Raw genomic sequence first — 20,678 nt, 5'->3', positions numbered from 1 at the left:
TTAATTTGTTATTATAGTAACTTTTAGAAGTATTGACCTGATAAGAAATAAAATTTTAAAGTACAATGCTATAGTTGGTTAAATTAAAAACCCAACCTTGTAGGCAAATTAACAAGCATGCTACGAAAATTTCAAGTCTCTCATCCTACGTTATCAATCCCTGACCATGTGTCAAATCACATGGATATACTCCTGGTTAGTTCCCTCTTTAGATAAACATTTGTAAAGTGAAAAAAACAGGTAGCTAAAAGTTGTAACTAAAATAAATATAAAGAGGGAAGCTCGATGAACTACTAAACCAAAAGAAAAACGAAGAGAGAGCACCTCAAAACTCATCCGCCTTCAGCATTCAAATACAACTCACTCTGTTAATTTGAAAAACTCTTGCAAATAAATGGTAATAAAAATAATTTCTCCTTTCTACTTTGTTAAATATATACAATTAATAAATCTCCTTTTATTTATGTATTTTTCCTTTATATACACATATAGATGAGCTTCTAATATTTCATATACAACTCGTTGACGGTGAACAAAATATCTGGATCACCTCTTGAAAGTTGATTTATGTACTTGTGGAGAAGCATATGCTGATAGCAGGGATATGTCGGTTTCTGCTCACACTTGTCTGCACTTGAAAGTTAAAACAAAAATCAGAACCAGAAAATTAAAATGTTAATCTTAAACAAGTCTCACATATTTATGAAATCTTTAGAATACCTTGAGTCATGAAAATTAAAAGTTCCTTTTAAATGCAAATGGGATGATGTGACACGTAAATCATGAATATTTATTTACTTGAACTTTGGTAGATCTACACTGAATATATATGATGCATATCATCTCATTTTCCACCCGACAAACATGAAATGGTCTAATCTCAGAAAAAGTACATGATATTCCAATAAAGGAGCTAAGTATTATTATTGTGAATAATAATTGATAATACTAATAAGTGTACCAGATTTAATCTGTCCCATCAACTTCACAAGAGTAAAAGTTGGTTTTTCATGAGTAATTCCAAATCATTCCAATTTCACAAACGAAATTTCAAATCTACTTAACTTGTTGATCATTTTGTTCTAATATTTTGCAATCCATCATAGTCTTTCCATGTTCACAATTAAATTATATTTTTTAACAAACGAACTTCCTGATATTAAGACAAAAAAAATTGATAAACAGAAAATTTCTTGGGTCTGCTTATATAGTGCAAGCAAAATGTATTATTAGATTTATGTGTATATAAACCAAAAGAAGTCAAAGGCAGAGGGAGGGGCCTACCCCCTTTTTTTTTGTATCATCATGTTTGGGAAGTGAGGTGTTGGAGTCCCATTGAAAGTGATTTTAATTTCTCAATTAAAGTGGCCTGCCAAATTTTAGAAAGAAAGATGAGTTAATAAAGCTATAAAACTGCTTGCCCATGTTTACAACCATATATTGACACGAAACATTTTTTTGTATTATATACATGCTTATGTTGATACTAGGGGGGGCTGTGCCCCCTTCTGATTTTTTTGGCAGAAGTAGTCCCTATACTTTAATTTTATATATATTAGGCCCAAAAATATAAAATTTTGACTATGCCCCCCGTGTTCACCAATTTTTATTGACATGCTTTCTTTGACATGCTTGGCAGATGAGGCCGCATCTAAAACCCTAAAATCGTGGTTCAAAGAAGAAAATTTATAGAGAGAAATGGAATGGAGGATTACCATGGTGGCGTTTAATAATGTGATCAGGATGTGGAGAAGATAGACCCAAAATTACCATTATTTCCATTGAGGGCACATTATTTTAACAAGAAATCCAATTAGGTCTATGGTAAGAAAAAAAGCAACATTCAAAGACAGAATATTGTAGAAATTTTACCTAAGCCATAAATTTTTTTATTATGTGTTCATATTCCTTGGAACTTTGTAAACAGAGAACATGAGATTTGAGGATTCAAATTTTGAAATTGAAATGGCTAGATAAACCGAGTGTGAGTTTAATGGGGGAAGGTTGGAGATAACAACGCGTGATTGGGAGAATAAAGAAGGAAAGTCATTTAATTGATTGAAGAGTATCGTTTGATTATTTATGAAGCATTAATGTTTAATGTGATTAGTTTCTGAAACGGAAATGTAATATGTGTATTGAATGGTAAGCATAAGTTGATTGTACAGGAAGTAGGAGTGACACCTCTTAAATATCAAGAAATGTTTAAAATGCTTTATATAATAGTAAAGATAATACTTGCATTTTGTTGATTGAATGAAAGGAAAATCAATTATTATATTTATTATTTATAATTTATCAAAGGCAGAGGGAGAAGCATACCTTCTAGATTAACTTTGCAACTCCTCACGAGATGTCAATGCAGCAGGGGATACGCGAGACGAGGGGCCAGTAGGAGCCTCTTTTACTACTCCTTTCTTTCAGATTTGGGCATCCAACAATTGCCAAGCTCAAGAGTGAAGGCAGCAACATTTCTGGTAGATCTATCAACCTTGGGCAGTGGCCAATGGAGAGATGCTGGAGGGAGGTGAGGTGTTGGAGTCCCATTGAAACTGATTCCACTTTATCGAATCCATGTATTTCAAGAGAAGTAAGAGATGAAGGAAGAAGATGGGACAACTGACTGAAATTACTCACATAATCATATGGTCTGCCATATAATGCTAGGTGAACAAGTGATGTTGGAAAAGTTTGTGGGCCCCACTCTAAAATGGGCTTCATCACCCCCCCTATTTTAAGAGAAGACAATTGTGGAGGCCAAAGCCCACGAGGAAAGGAAGCATCCATGCTTTCACAACCTAGTATTTCCAATTTTATTAACACCATGAGATTCGGCAACTCGTGGTCAGGAAATGACTCCATCTTTGGACAATTGACAATTAAGAGTTGCCTGAGGTGATTGAAGGAACTCAATTCAGTGATCAATTTCAGATTTAGCCAATCTCTTATATTTAGAGATTCAAGCATGCGTATGTTTGAGTTGATCAGAGGCTTCTCCTGTGCTCCTACCAACCCATTTTCAAAAAATTTATAACAACCCCAGATGCAAAGTAACTTGACGCTATTTGGACAGATGCAATGATCTAAGCTGTGACAACCCCCTAAGGTCAAGCTCGCAAGAGATGTTAGGTTGCCCGCACAATTATCATCCTCTTTCTCTCCTAAACTCACTAAATTTGAACAATAGTTTACTTCCAACTTCCTTAAATTCACAAGAACCTTACTTGCTTTTGCTTCAGATTCCCACAAATAACTTATTTCATTACAATTTTCAATGATTACTACTTCAACTGCCCCAAGATACTCTATAACACCTCCCCACACCTGATCGTTAAGTCCTGAAATATAACTTATATACAAATTGGTGATCGATGAAGCTACACCAATCAAACTTCTTAACACCTCATGACCACAACCATGAATTCCTAGAACCCTTAGTGAAGGTAACATTTCAAGTGAGATTCTAACCAAATTAGGACAACCTTTTAACCAAAGTGTTTGAAGGCATGGAAATGATGTGTCCACAAGTATCCCACTACTGGTTGACCATGCCTCCCACCCTTTCATATCTTCAAAACTTAGATTTTCAAGTGAAGGGAATGCAAGACCAGTCCCAAGCAACTCTGAACCCACAACTTTTACCCCATCCATCCCTTTGATAACCAACTTCTTAAGTAATGGTAACTGCCCAAGTGACGCCAGAGATGTACAGTTTTTACAACCACTTATCGAAACACGAGTCAGCCGACCAAAGGAAGGATCCCCAACCCAACTTGGAAACTCTATACCTCCATATGACACAATTCCAAGGCTTTTTAGATTATCACTATGAGGCTTCACTATGAGGCTTTTTATATATATATAAATTTTACTAAATTCTTATTGGTGCATTCTAACACACAATAGATGAGAGAAAACATTTGAACCAATATATATATATATATATATATATATATATATATATATATATATATATATATATATATATATATATATATATATAGGTACAAGTTTTATTGCACTGCTTACAATCGGTTTATGCATTAAAAATTACTTAATCTTATCTGGTCAACAAGGTTATTGAATTAGACACGTTTTGAATAGGTCTCCTTGTGACACCAGTCAAATTTTGGTCAAAAATAAATTGATCAATAATTGTAATTGGGATGAACCAAGTGGTAGAGTTTGTAACAAGGTTTCCAAAAACATAAAGAACACTGAAAACCGAGTTATAACGAAGAAGTTATGACCAATCGAAAATCCACGGTAAAACCGGCAAAACACTGTTCAGTGTAAAAAACGAATTTTCGATAAAAGGATTTTTAGCCTTAACAATCTAAATGAAAGTTGTAGAATATGTTAAACCGAGAACGTTCATAAAAAGAACGTAAAAATCTGACTTTGTATGAGGAAGTTATGATTTTTCAAAGTTTCGGTTTAGCAGTAGACAGCTAAAAATTCGAAATATAAATCGATCGATATTTAGCCGACGCAACTTAAACGAGAATCGAAGGTCTCGTCAAAAGTAGCACAACGGTAAAAAGACAGACGAAAACGGACGTCGGATGAAGAAGTTATGAATTTTTAACGGGTTCCCGTCCCGGTCTGTTTAAAATAATAATATTAAAAATAAATTCAAAATTAGCCGACGAAGTCTAAACGAAAGTCGTAGAGTATGATTTTACCTATGCGTGCATATAAAGAATGCCAAAAACGGAGCTCGTATGCGAAAGTTATAATTTTTGCAAGTTTTTGGCACGAAAATCAAGAAAATGTGGAAAACCGGGAAATTTCATTGAGTCACCTCGGACACGTCATCCCTCGCATGCGAGGCCTCCACGTGGCACCTCCTGATAGGACCGAGCTTCGCGTGTCGTCTTCTGATTGGACCAACTCCGCGGTCCACTAAGCTTCGGACAACACTCGCAAGAGACACCCCGGAGATGCTCCTCGGACACCCCTTCGCATGCGTGTACTCCTCCTATTGGACCGAAGCCTAGCCCAATCCGAAGACCCCATCTGTCCGAGCCTCGCAGGTGTCCTTTGCTGCTGACCGACGCGTGACTGCTGACTCTTCCCTCGCCTCGCCACCTGTCCGATGACTAAGCTGCTTCGGCCGAACCCTCGCACCCCTATATAAAGGGTGCGAGCCTTCTCGGATGGAAGGAGTTTTTCACCCCAAAACTCATCAAAATTCACATTTTCACCCCCTCGACTTTCTCACGACCCCCCAAGGCCCCGATATCGTGTCTAAAGCCCGAAGCAAGCCCCGGAGGCCCGGAATTCTCGAGAAGTTATCCTCTCTCCTGTCGAAACTCTGCCCGATTTGAGTCGGTTTTTCGTCAAATAAACTCCTTCCGGGAAACGAAACGCTGCCCGAATCACCGCTTATCAAAGTGAGTTCATACCCCTATAATTTACATTTTTAATTGTTTTTAAATGCTTTTTAGGGGGAGAATACAAGTTTAACACAATATAAATTGTGTTAATAATTATGTGATAAAAATCACACAAAGGCTTTTCGTATATTTTTAATAATTACGAAATACTTCCAAAATGACTTAAAGTCATGTTAAACCTTTAAAGTCATGTAAACTCTGTTAAATTCTTTGAAAAATGTTTTATAAACTATTTCAAATTATAATTGCCAAAATCATGTTTATATATGTATAGATATATAAATAAGATTTGAAGGACTTAGGACTAATGAATTATCTTAATTCCTTTTCCTTGTTTGGATGTGGAATTAAGGTGGTGTTATTTGTCCGAAGGTCGTTTCCTTCTTAATTATATATATATATATATATATATATATATATATATATATATATATATATATATATATTATACATATATGAGTATAAAAGGTTACTCTTTTTGGTATCAATACCTTTGTATCAGGCTGAGCAAAGGTGTTCATCCATGAGAAATCATGCTAATCAGATAGAACATATAAATTATAATAGGTATAATTTATGATTCAAAACTAAATATACAAGTATGATTCACGATTGAATACTTTCCAAGGAAATTACCAAAAATTCATTTAAATATACCAGGATATGTATAATACCTTTAATACATGAACAACATATTAAAGAAGTAAAAATGCATCATACCGGGTTTGCATTAACAAAGGTACTATACAGAGTACCACGGTTAGCAAACACAGGGTAATAATACACAATACCGGGTTTGCATTAGCAATGGTACTATACAGAGTAACAGAGTTAGCAAACATGAGGTAATAATACATAATACCGGGTTTGCATTAGCAAAGGTACTATACAGAGTGCCCGAGTTAGCAAACACGAGGTAATAATACATCATACCGGGTTTGCATTAACCGAGGGTACGAAACAAAGTACTAGAGTTAGCATTCACAGGGTAATAATAATACATCGTAAATCTCGTTGAAACAATAAATTTGTGAGACCGTTCACGGTGTACTTATCTAAGTACGACCTTTTAAGTCCTGAACTATTAGCCAGAATCTCTTGTAGGGAGAGTGTGAATTTGTGTATAGATCTATATAGGACTGACAATCCCGCACCTCTACTGTTCGCTACAGTTTGGCCGGCAGGCCTAGGGTGTCAAATATCATTCCATTCTGACGCCTGAAGAACGTCGCCGCAGGCATATCCGTCATATTAGTATGGTTAATAGAACTCACATGGATAAAACAACGAGTGAATTACTAAGTAATATACTTCTCTTAAAACAGTAAGAAAAGATAATTACATCCCGACCAAATATACCTTCTGTAGTTTTTACTTACAGTAAAAGCTACGTATCATGAAATCAAGTATGGTAAATATACTTGTACTTCTGGTTTTGAACATTTAAAACCACAAGGCAGTATTATGGATAATATAATATTTTCCAGGATTAATACTAATGTTTTACTGTGGAACGGATAAAACTAAGAATACTTTTACAAATGAAACGGTTTATGGGATTAAACCACATTTACAAAGGAAACGGTTTATGGGATTAAACCACTTTTACAAAGGAAACAGTTTATGGATTAAACCACTTTTACAAATGAAACTGTTTATGGAATTAAATTACTTATCAAATGGAACTTAGTCATTTAATATCTGTAAACTAGTATAACATAAAAGACCTTTAGTGGTTAATTCTATAATTCCTTAGTTTCTACATCATAGTTATACATAAGTAATATCCGCTTGACAGTGAAATGTGTGACTTCCGCCCTACTTCCTGCTGGTTTGGTTGTGGGCTTAGGGCAGATACACCCATTTAACTGTCCATTCGATATTGGGTTATATATAATAAGTATAAACTAAGTAATTACAGAGGGAAACTATTGAGGCTATCAGTTAAGCACCTCAGGAAATATAGGATTTCCTGGAGAAACCAGTGAACTTATTCAAAGAACTTAGGGTATACTTAACAGAACTAAAATACTTATGAACTCACCAGCTTAAATGCTGATCTACTCTTTCCAAATAACTTGTATTCTCAGGAATCCAGTAGACAGGTACACTCCGGAAGCTTTTGAGAAGACTACCTAGTACCATACCGCGACTCTTGTCTTCTACTGTACCTACTTTAGTGTTTGAATATGTAATTTTTGAACACTTATGTAAAACTTATACTTATTAATGAAATGGTTGTTTGTACTTTGATTACTATATTGCATGTGTTGTGATACTTACCTAAAGTTCTCCGCCCCCGAATGTTTCCGCCGTTCTGGTTTGGGGGTGTGACAGATTGGTATCAGAGCAGTGTTTATAGTGAACTCAGTATATCAGTCATAAAAGATATACAACTATAAACCCATTGGGATAAAAACACTCTGACCAAGAGTTATACTTTAAAAATATATTAATATTTTATAAAAGTGTAAGTACATGCATAGTATATATACTAGAATGAGTATCACAAGAAGAACAAAACAAAAGTATTTGGATGTTGGACATTGCCGTTAAACCTAGACAGTGATGTAATCATATCTGGGATCAATATAGCCTGATCAACTATATTCATCCGAGATATGACCAGCACGTGTTTGGGAAGTGATTGTAGTGTTGCAACTGGTCTAAAACTTACCTAAGTACCAGAAGAATTCTAGAACTAAAGACTAAAATACTATGGGAGTATTTTAGGATGCTATAACAAGAAAACTGAAAACTTGTTAAGTTCTTGTATCTAGAAGTCCAAGAATCAAACTCATAACTAAAATAACATGGAGGTATGTTACATACCTTTGGGAAAATGTTAAAAAGATCTTTTCTGATAAGTCTATAATTACTAAGTGGATACGTTAAGGTTATATATAGCCGAGATTTTATAGACTTAGAATATGTGATTTTCACTCTACTTCCTTTTCCTCGTTTGGATGTGGTTTTAGAGTAGGATTACTTATTCAAAGGTCTATTTGATCTGGATTATATATAATCGGTACACACCATGTGATTATAGAAGGACCAGAAAGAATCACCTTCGTAAAAATTCAAATTTTCTCATAGATTCTTTAGACATTCCCATTCTCGTATAAACCCGTTAGATGAACATAGTTACTCCAGCAATCAATAGAAGAGTCAAGGAGGATCCAACAGAATTTCATTAGGAGAATTCTGAAAAAGAAACATATGAGAAGTACATAAACTATAGAAATCATCTAGTGCCCTTACCTTATTAAGGACGCCAATGAGAGATTCGCATGAACTTCCGAGATTCAAAATCTTCATTTCGAAGTAATGGGGATCAGTGTCAGAATCGGAAGTAAGACAGCCCGGGAATTCAATATACCTACAGAGGAGAAGGACACCCTATAGATACCAGGAGAGAACAAATCATTACCACCCAGAATAGAACAGAGAACAAAGGAAAAGCACGCATGATTCATGTGAAGTGTTCGAGCACCTTTTCATCTAAGTAATAACTAGTAAATCGGTTCAACCTAGTGAGTTAGTGATTTCATTACTCACATTAGGTTTGGAGCTTATCCTCTTTTCCTGTCACGGCTAATAACAATAAGTCATATCACGGAATCTTAATTGATAGTGATTACTTCCCAAATTCATAAGTCTATTTTATGTAGACACATTACTCACATTAGGTTTGGAGCTTATCCTCTTTTCCTGTCACGGCTAATAACAATAAGTCATATCACGGAATCTTAATTGATAGTGATTACTTCCCAAATTCATAAGTCTATTTTATGTAGACACTGTTATGAATTGTTTTCGAATAATTTCGAAAATTGGGAAACGATATCCACCAAACGAAGGTAACTTAGTTCGGATGATACTCGGTTCCTAACCATTCTAGAAACTTATTTCTGTTCCTTACCAGGACTGCATCATAGGGATGCGGGTCGAATCATTGAGAACAATATAACAAAACAAAAGATTAATACATAGATACAAATGGTTAGAATACATCTAGAGATACGATAGTCGCTCACGAGCTCATTTTCTTATCATGTAACAGAATCATGCCTCCAAAGAAATGTAACCAACCCACCAGCGAAACATCAATCCTTCATATAGATGCGGCTACGTTTCAAGCTGCGATCACAGCAGCTGTAACAGCTGTCATGGCACACCTTAATGCTAACAATGCAAATGTTAGTAGTAATGTTATCGGTAACCCCGATCGTGGTGATGGCCAAGTACAGCAACAAGCACCTACTTGTAAGGACACCTTGAACCTTCAGCCTAATATCTTGAAACGAAAGTTCGAGAACAAAGAAGGGAGTTGTTCAACTCAAGAACCTAACAGAGAGCAAAAAAACAGGGGCAGTCAATACCCCCATCAGCCCTGTTATTCTATCACCAACCAAGCCGTACTTAGGAAACCTCCCACACTACAGCAAGTGCAACTACCATCATCAAGGAGTTTTTCGAGAGCTGCATTGCAATTGATGCAACATAAAGGGGCATACCGCCCGCATCTGTAGAACTCCGTTCGAGTTCATCACTTCAACTACCGATGTTGGAACCATTCCCATATGTCACCTTTGTGGTGAAATAGGACATTATAAGAGGGACTGTCCAACAGAGAAGAACGACGGGGGAGCAGGAGGATTTTAATCCCAATACATGGGAAAGCATTAAAGAACCCTGCTATATTTTGGTACGCTTCCAAACCCCGATAATTATCTATAATTATGATTACTCTCTCGTTCAAATTAAATCACAACAATAATATAAAATTTGAAACCCTAACAGGTAAGCTATGATGACTTAGTGTATACATAAGAGTCATTTATAATTAAGATTTGTAGACTTAGAGTGAGTAATCCCGCCTCATTTCCTGTTCCTTGTTTGGTTGTGGATTTAGGGCAGGGTTGCTCAGTCAAAGGTCTTACCAATCTTAATTATACATGACTTGTATACACCAAGCGATTATAGAGAGACCTAGTAAGGATCGTTTCATGAAAGTTCATAATTTCAAATTATCAAAACCCTTGTATTGGTAGTACCCGCCAATTTCGAATCAAAAGGGGGTTCGTAGTGATAATAACAGAATAAAACTAGAAGCGCTGAAAACTTAGGTACATAGGATATCATTCTAGTAATCATTAGTCCCAGAACGACTTAATATCTATTTCATCGAGAAAATTCCGACATCCTCATTCGACATGGTTTGGCCTGGCCCTTACCATGTGAAAATTCTTATGCTGTATAAGAGAACTTTTTCCTTAATCAGCCGTAAGATGAAATTCTTCCAATCATTAACGTAAAACCCTTAGGTTGTCTCTCATTTCAAAACTTCAGAAGTACCCATGCGAAGAATACCACGCCATTCTAGCCTACTCAGTAGACAAGAAACTTTAAACAAAAAGCACCGAAGTAGTCTTAGAAGTTAGTAACTACCGAAGTACCTCAATAGATCTCGTAGGAAAATCATTATACCGCAGGTCAAATTCAAGAATAGAGACTAAGAACTCATTAGGTTAATCTATCGCTGCTAAGTGTATACACGAGAGTGGTATATAAGTTAGACTTAACAAGATTAAGGATGTGTGATTCCGCCCTATCTCCTGTTCCTTGTTTGGTTGTGGACCTGGGGCAGAGTCACCCATCCGAACGTTTTGTGAAATCTAAATTATATACGACTTGTATACACGAGGTGATGGTGGATGAGCCAAGTATGAGTCTGATCATGAACTTCAAAGCAAAAACCAGCATCATGTATTCTACCAGGTGGAATTCAACATGAGACCACGACAGTGGGTCGAACTACTAAATGACTACGAATTTGAAATTCGTTATCATCTCGACAAAGCCAATATAGTAGCTGACACCCTAAGTCGAAAAGAGTACCCAGGTCATAGTGCCAATCATGGACTATGATAACCCTTTCAAATCTCTCCACACAAAGTAAGGAGGCTCAACAGGAAGCCTTGAAACCTGAAAATGTGGCAAGTAGAGAAGATAACTAGATCATGTGAGTGCACGGTATGCCAATATCTGTTATCTCCACTGAAATAATAGAATCATCTCCCAATTCAGGCCGTCACTCAAAAACCTCTAGGAACCAGAGTAGTCATGATTCTATGGGATCGACTATGGTAAAGAATGGGATATCCATTTACCATTTATTTGAGTCCTTTATCACGCTAGCATTCAAGTTGCATCCATTCGAAACCTTCTGTGGTCACAAGTGCAGATTTTATCTGCACTGGACTAAAGTAGGTAATACGCAACTAGCTAGAGATCCAATTTCCACACATCATCCTCGCTGATCTGGAATTCATCAGAGAAACTACCAAAAACAAAATACGAATCAGGAAGCGACATAAAGCTTCCAGAGTTAACCAGAGAAGCTACGACTTCGATAAAAGAAAACCCTTGGAATTCCAGGATTGATGACCTTGTCATATGAAGGTCTCACTTAGGAAGGACAAGATGCGCTTGAGAAAGCGTGAAATACAAAACTCAAAGTACATAGGACCATTTGAGGTTCTTACCAGAATCGGTCTTGTACTTTTAAACTTAAACTACCACCAAAAACTTAATAACATTCATCCCATCTTTCACAAATCTAATCTAAAGAGGTGTCTACCCGCTAAAACACTTGTTATTTCACTCGATGAAATCAAGTTAAATAAAAGTCTACACTCTGTAGTAGAACCAATAAAAACCATGGATAGGGAAATCTAAAGAACCACGCTAAGTCTCATCCCGTTAGTGAAGGTTCACTGGATTACAAACCAAGGACCTGAATTCACTTGGGAAAGGAAAGATTAGACCTAGTCCATGAGTATCACTTTAGACTTAATTTCGGGACGAAATTCCCTCTAACGGGGGGATAATGTGACACCAGTCAAATTTTGGTCAAACATAAATTGATCAATAATTGTAATTGGGATGAACCAAGTGGTAGAGTTTGTAACAAGGTTTCCAAAAACATAAAGAACACTGAAATCCGAGTTATAACGAAGAAGTTATGACCAATCGAAAATCCGCGGTAAAACCGGCAAAACACTGTTCAGTGTAAAAAGCGAATTTTCGATAAAAGGATTTTTAGCCTTAACAATCTAAATGAAAGTTGTAGAATATGTTAAACCGAGAACGTTCATAAAAAGAACGTAAAAATCTGACTTCGTATGAGGAAGTTATGATTTTTCAAAGTTTCGGTTTAGCAGTAGACAGCTAAAAATTCGAAATATAAATCGATCAATATTTAGCCGACGCAACTTAAACGAGAATCGAAGGTCTCGTCAAAAGTAGCACAACGGTAAAAAGACAGACGAAAACGGACGTCGGATGAAGAAGTTATGAATTTTTAACGGGTTCCCATCCCGATCTGTTTAAAATAATAATATTAAAAATAAATTCAAAATTAGCCGACGAAGTCTAAACGAAAGTCGTAGAGTATGATTTTACCTATGCGTGCATATAAAGAACGCCAAAAACGGAGCTCGTATGCGAAAGTTATAATTTTCGCAAGTTTTTGGCACAAAAATCAAGAAAATGTGGAAAAACGGGAAATTTCGCTGAGTCACCTCGGACACGTCATCCCTCGCATGCGAGGCCTCCACGTGGCACCTCCTGATAGGACCGAGCTTCGCGTGTCGTCTTCTGATTGGACCAACTCCGCGGTCCACTAAGCTTCGGACAGCACTCGCCAGAGACACCCCGGAGATGCTCCTCGGACACCCCTTCGCATGCGTGTACTCCTCCTATTGGACCGAAGCCTAGCCCAATCCGAAGACCCCATCTGTCCGAGCCTCGCAGGTGTCCTTCGCTGCTGACCGACGCGTGGCTGCTGACTCTTCCCTCGCCTCGCCACCTGTCCGATGACTAAGCTGCTTCGGCCGAACCCTCGCACCCCTATATAAAGGGTGCGAGCCTTCTCGGATGGAAGGAGTTTTTCACCCCAAAACTCATCAAAATTCACATTTTCACCCCCCTCGACTTTCTCACGACCCCCCAAGGCCCCGATATCGTGTCTAAAGCCCGAAGCAAGCCCCGGAGGCCCGGAATTCTCGAGAAGTTATCCTCTCTCCTGTCGAAACTCTGCCCGATTTGAGTCGGTTTTTCGTCAAATAAACTCCTTCCGGGAAACGAAACGCTGCCCGAATCACCGCTTATCAAAGTGAGTTCATACCCCTATAATTTACATTTTTAATTGTTTTTAAATGCTTTTTAGGGGGAGAATACAAGTTTAACACAATATAAATTGTGTTAATAATTATGTGATAAAAATCACACAAAGGCTTTTCGTATATTTTTAATAATTACGAAATACTTCCAAAATGACTTAAAGCCATGTTAAACCTTTAAAGTCATGTAAACTCTGTTAAATTCTTTGAAAAATGTTTTATAAACTATTTCAAATTATAATTGCCAAAATCATGTTTATATATGTATAGATATATAAATAAGATTTGAAGGACTTAGGACTAATGAATTATCTTAATTCCTTTTCCTTGTTTGGATGTGGAATTAAGGTGGTGTTATTTGTCCGAAGGTCGTTTCCTTCTTAATTATATATATATATATATATATATATATATATATATATATATTATACATATATGAGTATAAAAGGTTACTCTTTTTGGTATCAATACCTTTGTATCAGGCTGAGCAAAGGTGTTCATCCATGAGAAATCATGCTAATCAGATAGAACATATAAATTATAATAGGTATAATTTATGATTCAAAACTAAATATACAAGTATGATTCACGATTGAATACTTTCCAAGGAAATTACCAAAAATTCATTTAAATATACCAGGATATGTATAATACCTTTAATATATGAACAACATATTAAAGAAGTAAAAATGCATCATACCGGGTTTGCATTAACAAAGGTACTATACAGAGTACCACGGTTAGCAAACACAGGGTAATAATACACAATACCGGGTTTGCATTAGCAATGGTACTATACAGAGTAACAGAGTTAGCAAACACGAGGTAATAATACATAATACCGGGTTTGCATTAGCAAAGGTACTATACAGAGTGCCCGAGTTAGCAAACACGAGGTAATAATACATCATACCGGGTTTGCATTAACCGAGGGTACGAAACAAAGTACTAGAGTTAGCATTCACAGGGTAATAATAATACATCGTAAATCTCGTTGAAACAATAAATTTGTGAGACCGTTCACGGTGTACTTATCTAAGTACGACCTTTTAAGTCCTGAACTATTAGCCAGAATCTCTTGTAGGGAGAGTGTGAATTTGTGTATAGATCTATATAGGACTGACAATCCCGCACCTCTACTGTTCGCTACAGTTTGGCCGGCAGGCCTAGGGTGTCAAATATCATTCCATTCCGACGCCTGAAGAACGTCGCCGCAGGCATATCCGTCATATTAGTATGGTTAATAGAACTCACATGGATAAAACAACGAGTGAATTACTAAGTAATATACTTCTCTTAAAACAGTAAGAAAAGATAATTACATCCCGACCAAATATACCTTCTGTAGTTTTTACTTACAGTAAAAGCTACGTATCATGAAATCAAGTATGGTAAATATACTTGTACTTCTGGTTTTGAACATTTAAAACCACAAGGCAGTATTATGGATAATATAATATTTTCCAGGATTAATACTAATGTTTTACTGTGGAACGGATAAAACTAAGAATACTTTTACAAATGAAACGGTTTATGGGATTAAACCACATTTACAAAGGAAACGGTTTATGGGATTAAACCACTTTTACAAAGGAAACAGTTTATGGATTAAACCACTTTTACAAATGAAACTGTTTATGGAATTAAATTACTTATCAAATGGAACTTAGTCATTTAATATCTGTAAACTAGTATAACATAAAAGACCTTTAGTGGTTAATTCTATAATTCCTTAGTTTCTACATCATAGTTATACATAAGTAATATCCGCTTGACAGTGAAATGTGTGACTTCCGCCCTACTTCCTGCTGGTTTGGTTGTGGGCTTAGGGCAGATACACCCATTTAACTGTCCATTCGATATTGGGTTATATATAATAAGTATAAACTAAGTAATTACAGAGGGAAACTATTGAGGCTATCAGTTAAGCACCTCAGGAAATATAGGATTTCCTGGAGAAACCAGTGAACTTATTCAAAGAACTTAGGGTATACTTAACAGAACTAAAATACTTATGAACTCACCAGCTTAAATGCTGATCTACTCTTTCCAAATAACTTGTATTCTCAGGAATCCAGTAGACAGGTACACTCCGGAAGCTTTTGAGAAGACTACCTAGTACCATACCATGACTCTTGTCTTCTACTGTACCTACTTTAGTGTTTAAATATGTAATGTTTGAACACTTATGTAAAACTTATACTTATTAATGCAATGGTTGTTTGTACTTTGATTACTATATTGCATGTGTTGTGATACTTACCTAAAGTCCTCTGCCCCCGAATGTTTCCGCCGTTGTGGTTTGGGGGTGTGACACTCCTGCTCTCATCTTTAAATTGAACTGGTCAATAGTCAAAGTTGAAACGTTATTGTTCATGTTTTGCCAATTGAATCGGTCAAGTGTAAAACTCTATGAAGTCGTCTTCTCTGCTTCTCTACTGGTCCCCTCCTCCTCCTTCATTACCACTATCAACCTCCACAGTCGTAACCACGATTTCTTCGGCTTTGCTTCAGCTAAGACAAAGTCGGCTTCAATGATGCCTCACCCACCCCAGGATTCCGGCAACGACCACTAACAACTACACCATCATCGCACGTCGCCATTCAGAAAACCTATGGCATTGTTTCCACCAATACAAACCTCCACGAATGCAACACCACACCATGACTAACACACCACTTCTTACTCCCTCTTTGTCTCTCCTTGAAAACCTGTAATCCTCACTCTCTATCTTGATTTCATGGTAAGCATCGTATCTATATATATCTCTTATTCTAATATTTTGATAAAAAAAACATGGATTTGTTGTATAATGTAGTCATTTTCATCACGTATCTATATATCTCTTATTCTAATATTTTGATAAAAAAAAAATTGGATTTGTTGTATAATGTAGTCATTTTCATCATAAGTTGAATTTTTGTTTTGTTTTTATAATCTGTCACGATTTTAGTAACACTACAAGAAGACTGGGCAATAGCGGCGACGGGTGTCGTCGCTAAAGATTAGGGTTGTCGCCGCTAATACCTTTAGCGGCGACAATAACGGCGACGGGTGTCGTCACTAAAGATTAGCGTTGTCGCCGCTAATACCTTTAGCGGCGACTTGTCGCTGCAAATGTGTCGCCAGTGATCTGTTGTCGCTAATTCTCATCTGGTTGCCGCTAAAGGGTCCTCGTCGCCGCTATTGACTTGCTGCCGCTAATACTACACCGTCGCCGCTAATAGGATGTTGTCGCTAATATATAGATGTCGCCGCAAAAACAATTTTGTTTTTTTTTGTTTATTTAACATTAAATTTATAAAAAACAATATAACATTTATAAAATCTGATAACTTTTTATAGAAATATTAAACCATACACAACCAATCCAAAATATTAATCCATACCACAACCTAAAGTATTCTTCCAAATTACAAAAAATTTCATAAAATCCTAAAGTAACTACTCGTCCTCATCATTTCCTTCATTATTTGGTGGCGGCAATGAACGAAACCACTCTTGCAATGCTGCAGAACAGACCGGGTCCTTTAGTATTGTTTGCAGCGTTTCCAACTACAAAGAAAACAAAATATATTACCAACATATCATAATAGCATTATAATTTCCAAAAATTATACCATTCTACAAAATATCAACATATCAACATATCAAATACACTTAAACATACATCTACTTTCCATTATAGCATTTACTTTCCAAAATATTACCAAACTACAAAATATCAACATATCAAATCATAACCAACATATCATTATACCATTCTACTTTCCATTATAGCATTGTACTTTCCAAAAATTACCAAACTACAAAATATCAACATATCAAACCATAACCAACATATCATTATAGCATTCTACTTTCCATTATAGCATTTACTTTCCAAAAATTACCAAACTACAAAATATCAACATATCAAATCATAACCAACATATCATTATAACATTCTACTTTCCATTATAGCATTGTATTTTCCATTATATCATTATAATTTTCAACTTAAACTAACAATTACCTGTGATTGTGGTTGTTCTTGTGTCACTGGTTGTTCCTGATCGTACATGGACACAACGGTAGGGGGTTTACGCCCAATGCCTCTGATATGTCCGCGTCGAACACCCAATATTCTTTCAAAACAGTTTTTTATATCAGTGGGTGTTAGACCGCTTGCTTCAGAAGTAGCTTGGGTTCGTTGGTTGATCTCCTCGAGTAAAGCATTCTGTATTTTCAAAAAATAATAAAAATCATAAAAATTAGATTACCACAACCTAAAGTATTCTTCCAAATTACAAAAAATTTCATAAAATCCTAAAGTAACTACTCGTCCTCATCATTTCCTTCATTATTTGGTGGCGGCAATGAACGAAACCACTCTTGCAATGCTGCAGAATAGGCCGGGTCCTTTAGTATTGTTTGCAGCGTTTCCAACTACAAAGAAAACAAAATATATTACCAACATATCATAATAGCATTATAATTTCCAAAAATTATACCATTCTACAAAATATCAACATATCAACATATCAAATACACTTAAACATACATCTACTTTCCATTATAGCATTTACTTTCCAAAATATTACCAAACTACAAAATATCAACATATCAAATCATAACCAACATATCATTATACCATTCTACTTTCCATTATAGCATTGTACTTTCCAAAAATTACCAAACTACAAAATATCAGCATATCAAACAATAACCAACATATCATTATAGCATTCTACTTTCCATTATAGCATTTACTTTCCAAAAATTACCAAACTACAAAATATCAACATATCAAATCATAACCAATATATCATTATAACATTCTACTTTCCATTATAGCATTGTATTTTCCATTATATCATTATAATTTTCAACTTAAACTAACAATTACCTGTGATTGTGGTTGTTCTTGTGTCACTGGTTGTTCCTGATCGTACATGGACACAACGGTAGGGGGTTTACGCCCAATGCCTCTGATATGTCCGCGTCGAACACCCAATATTCTTTCAAAACAGTTTTTTATATCAGTGGGTGTTAGACCGCTTGCTTCAGAAGTAGCTTGGGTTCGTTGGTTGATCTCCTCGAGTAAAGCATTTTGTATTTTCAAAAAATAATAAAAATCATAAAAATTAGATTACTAAATACCCTTGACGATATAAACACTTATATGAAAATACAAATTAACCACTTACGTATTGTTGCTCGACTGCAGGACTATAAAATACCCCTTGGCAATTGGAATTAGCCTTACGAAAAACTTCGATTCGACTTATATCCTATTTAACATTAAAAATTAGATTACTTATACTTTAAATAAATATTTAAATATATCATAACTTACTTCTTTGAAACATGCATTGCTGTACGAGCTCGACCCCCCTCTGTTTACAACTACTTGTTTTGCACGACATTCTGTGTTCGACTTCCTTCGCCCAATTTTCATGTGACATACCCTTGGGGGGGTTGTTTAATGCGGATGGGATATCTACAGCCCCCCCCCCCCCCCCCCCGGTTTCCTTAAAATAAGAATGAGCTTTACTTTTTCGGCCTCTGTAAACTTTTGCAAGACTCGAATCAATGCTCCGCAACAATTGAGCACGCTCCGGATCCATGTTAACCTTATCCAAATCAAACTTATTCTGCAAAATACAAAAAATTTAGTTAATTAAATAACAATCACAACTAAACTTAAAATTGTATCCAAGTTACCTTTAGATGCACAACTGCTGCGTTCCTTAAGGCGGGTGAAACATTGTCCCAACCAGATACGTTGAAAGGGACGTTGTTCCACAAATATCTCCCAATTTCATGTGTGAACCAATTACCATGCTTCCCGAAGGGGAATATGTGATCCCCCTGTCGAAATGCAAATCCACGGGCTTTCCCTTGTTTGCCCGTATCAACTTTCACAGCTCGATATTTTTTGACATGCCCCTTCTTTTTTTTTCGAAGCTCGACTGAAAAAATACAATTAAAAGTATTATTGACGATAAATTATAATAAAATAATAAAAATAGATAATAAATATATCATAATAAAACTTACCATCCTGTTCGTGCTGACCACGACCAAAGCCTACCGGAGGTGGTGGATCCCCGACTCCATCACCTCCATGTCCAAGCCCCATAACATCGGCCATCATGGCAAAGAGTATCGCCCAAGTAAACCTCACCTGTAGCCTATAAATTACAAGATGTACAATATAGAAATACAATATGAATAAAAGTTAGTTACCCTGCGAAATTGTAAGATATACAATATAGACAAACAACATAAATTAAAGTTAGACAAACAATATGAATTAAAGGTACATTTCAAATAAAGTTTCTATTACAAAAAAAACATTTGATTTTTTTAATCAGAATCTTCATCATATACTTCAATGTCTTCTTCATCACTATCATAATCAGAATCGTCATCATCATAATCAGTCTCTTCCTCGGAAACATTATTGATTCTACCCGTTGGCGGAGGTACTTCAGTCTCGTCTTCATCGTCATAATCAGCATTCTTTTGAGCTACATCAACATTGTTTAGAAAGTATTGTGCGAAGTCGATAAAAAGTCTAGCTCCAGATGAAGAGTTGTTTTGAACTATGTCAACATTTTCGGCCTCCACATTGTCGACATCTTGGACAGAGTCATTGTAAGCATTTTGGACACGAGCATTGTCGGATGGTAGATCCCAAATACTTCGATGATTAACATGCTCGATGACACAACGAGGGTTGCTGTTTTGGTTTCTTCGATGATTAACAGGCTCGCGGATGTAGAACACTTGATCATCTTGGTACGCTTCTTTTTCTGTGTCGATACTGATGAAATTATCATCAGGAATATCTCCCGTATCAAACCACTTGCACCGAAATATTACAGTCGAATAATCATATGGATATTGCACCTCCATAATCTCTTCTAACTGGCCATAATATTTCTCTCCATTCTCACCAACCGCTAGAACCCCAGAGTTTTGCGTTTTGCGTTGTGCATCACGACTAAGTACCATAAACCTAACACTGTTGACTATGCACGCGGTGTAAGTATAAACATCCATTTGTGAACCCATTGAAAGGGCTGACAACTCTTTGTGGAATTC

The 20,678-nt window shown here is 36.2% G+C and overlaps 1 protein-coding gene and 1 pseudogene across 2 annotated transcripts in view; both read right to left on the bottom strand.

Annotated features, from left to right (window-relative positions):
- Nucleotides 1–421: 421 nt before the first annotated feature.
- The window catches only part of LOC145167523 (putative disease resistance RPP13-like protein 1), a 260,684-nt pseudogene continuing 240,427 nt past the window's right edge, over nt 422–20,678 (bottom strand). The window contains exons 8-9 of the transcript XR_013741209.1: nt 2,323–2,890; nt 422–628 (exon numbers count right to left, since the gene is read on the bottom strand). The product of XR_013741209.1 is annotated as a putative disease resistance RPP13-like protein 1 (transcript). The remainder of the gene's footprint in view (nt 629–2,322; nt 2,891–20,678) is intronic.
- On the bottom strand, nt 2,960–3,651 carry LOC145162167 (uncharacterized). The gene is made up of 2 exons (XM_079081395.1): nt 3,056–3,651; nt 2,960–3,005 (listed from the first exon to the last, which is right to left on the bottom strand). The coding sequence occupies exons 1-2, from the start codon at nt 3,649–3,651 to the stop codon at nt 2,960–2,962; spliced, it is 642 nt and encodes a 213-aa protein (XP_078937521.1).

This window comes from Lactuca virosa, chromosome 3 (assembly GCF_052849685.1).
Source record: "Lactuca virosa cultivar CGN04683 chromosome 3, Lactuca_virosa_CGN04683_v6, whole genome shotgun sequence".
NCBI classification, from domain to species: domain Eukaryota; kingdom Viridiplantae; phylum Streptophyta; class Magnoliopsida; order Asterales; family Asteraceae; genus Lactuca; species Lactuca virosa.
Note: the sequence above shows the minus strand (reverse complement) of the source record. Positions and strands in the feature narration are given on the sequence as shown.

Excerpts from the sequence above, each read along its gene's own strand:
- LOC145162167 (XM_079081395.1), bottom strand. The coding sequence starts at position 3,651 with ATGGATGGGGTAAAAGTTGTGGGTTCAGAGTTGCTTGGGACTGGTCTT. Across the intron at positions 3,006-3,055 it reads ATCTGTCCAAATAGCGTCAA|GAGCACAGGAGAAGCCTCTG; the intron begins GTTACTTTGCAT and ends ATGGGTTGGTAG.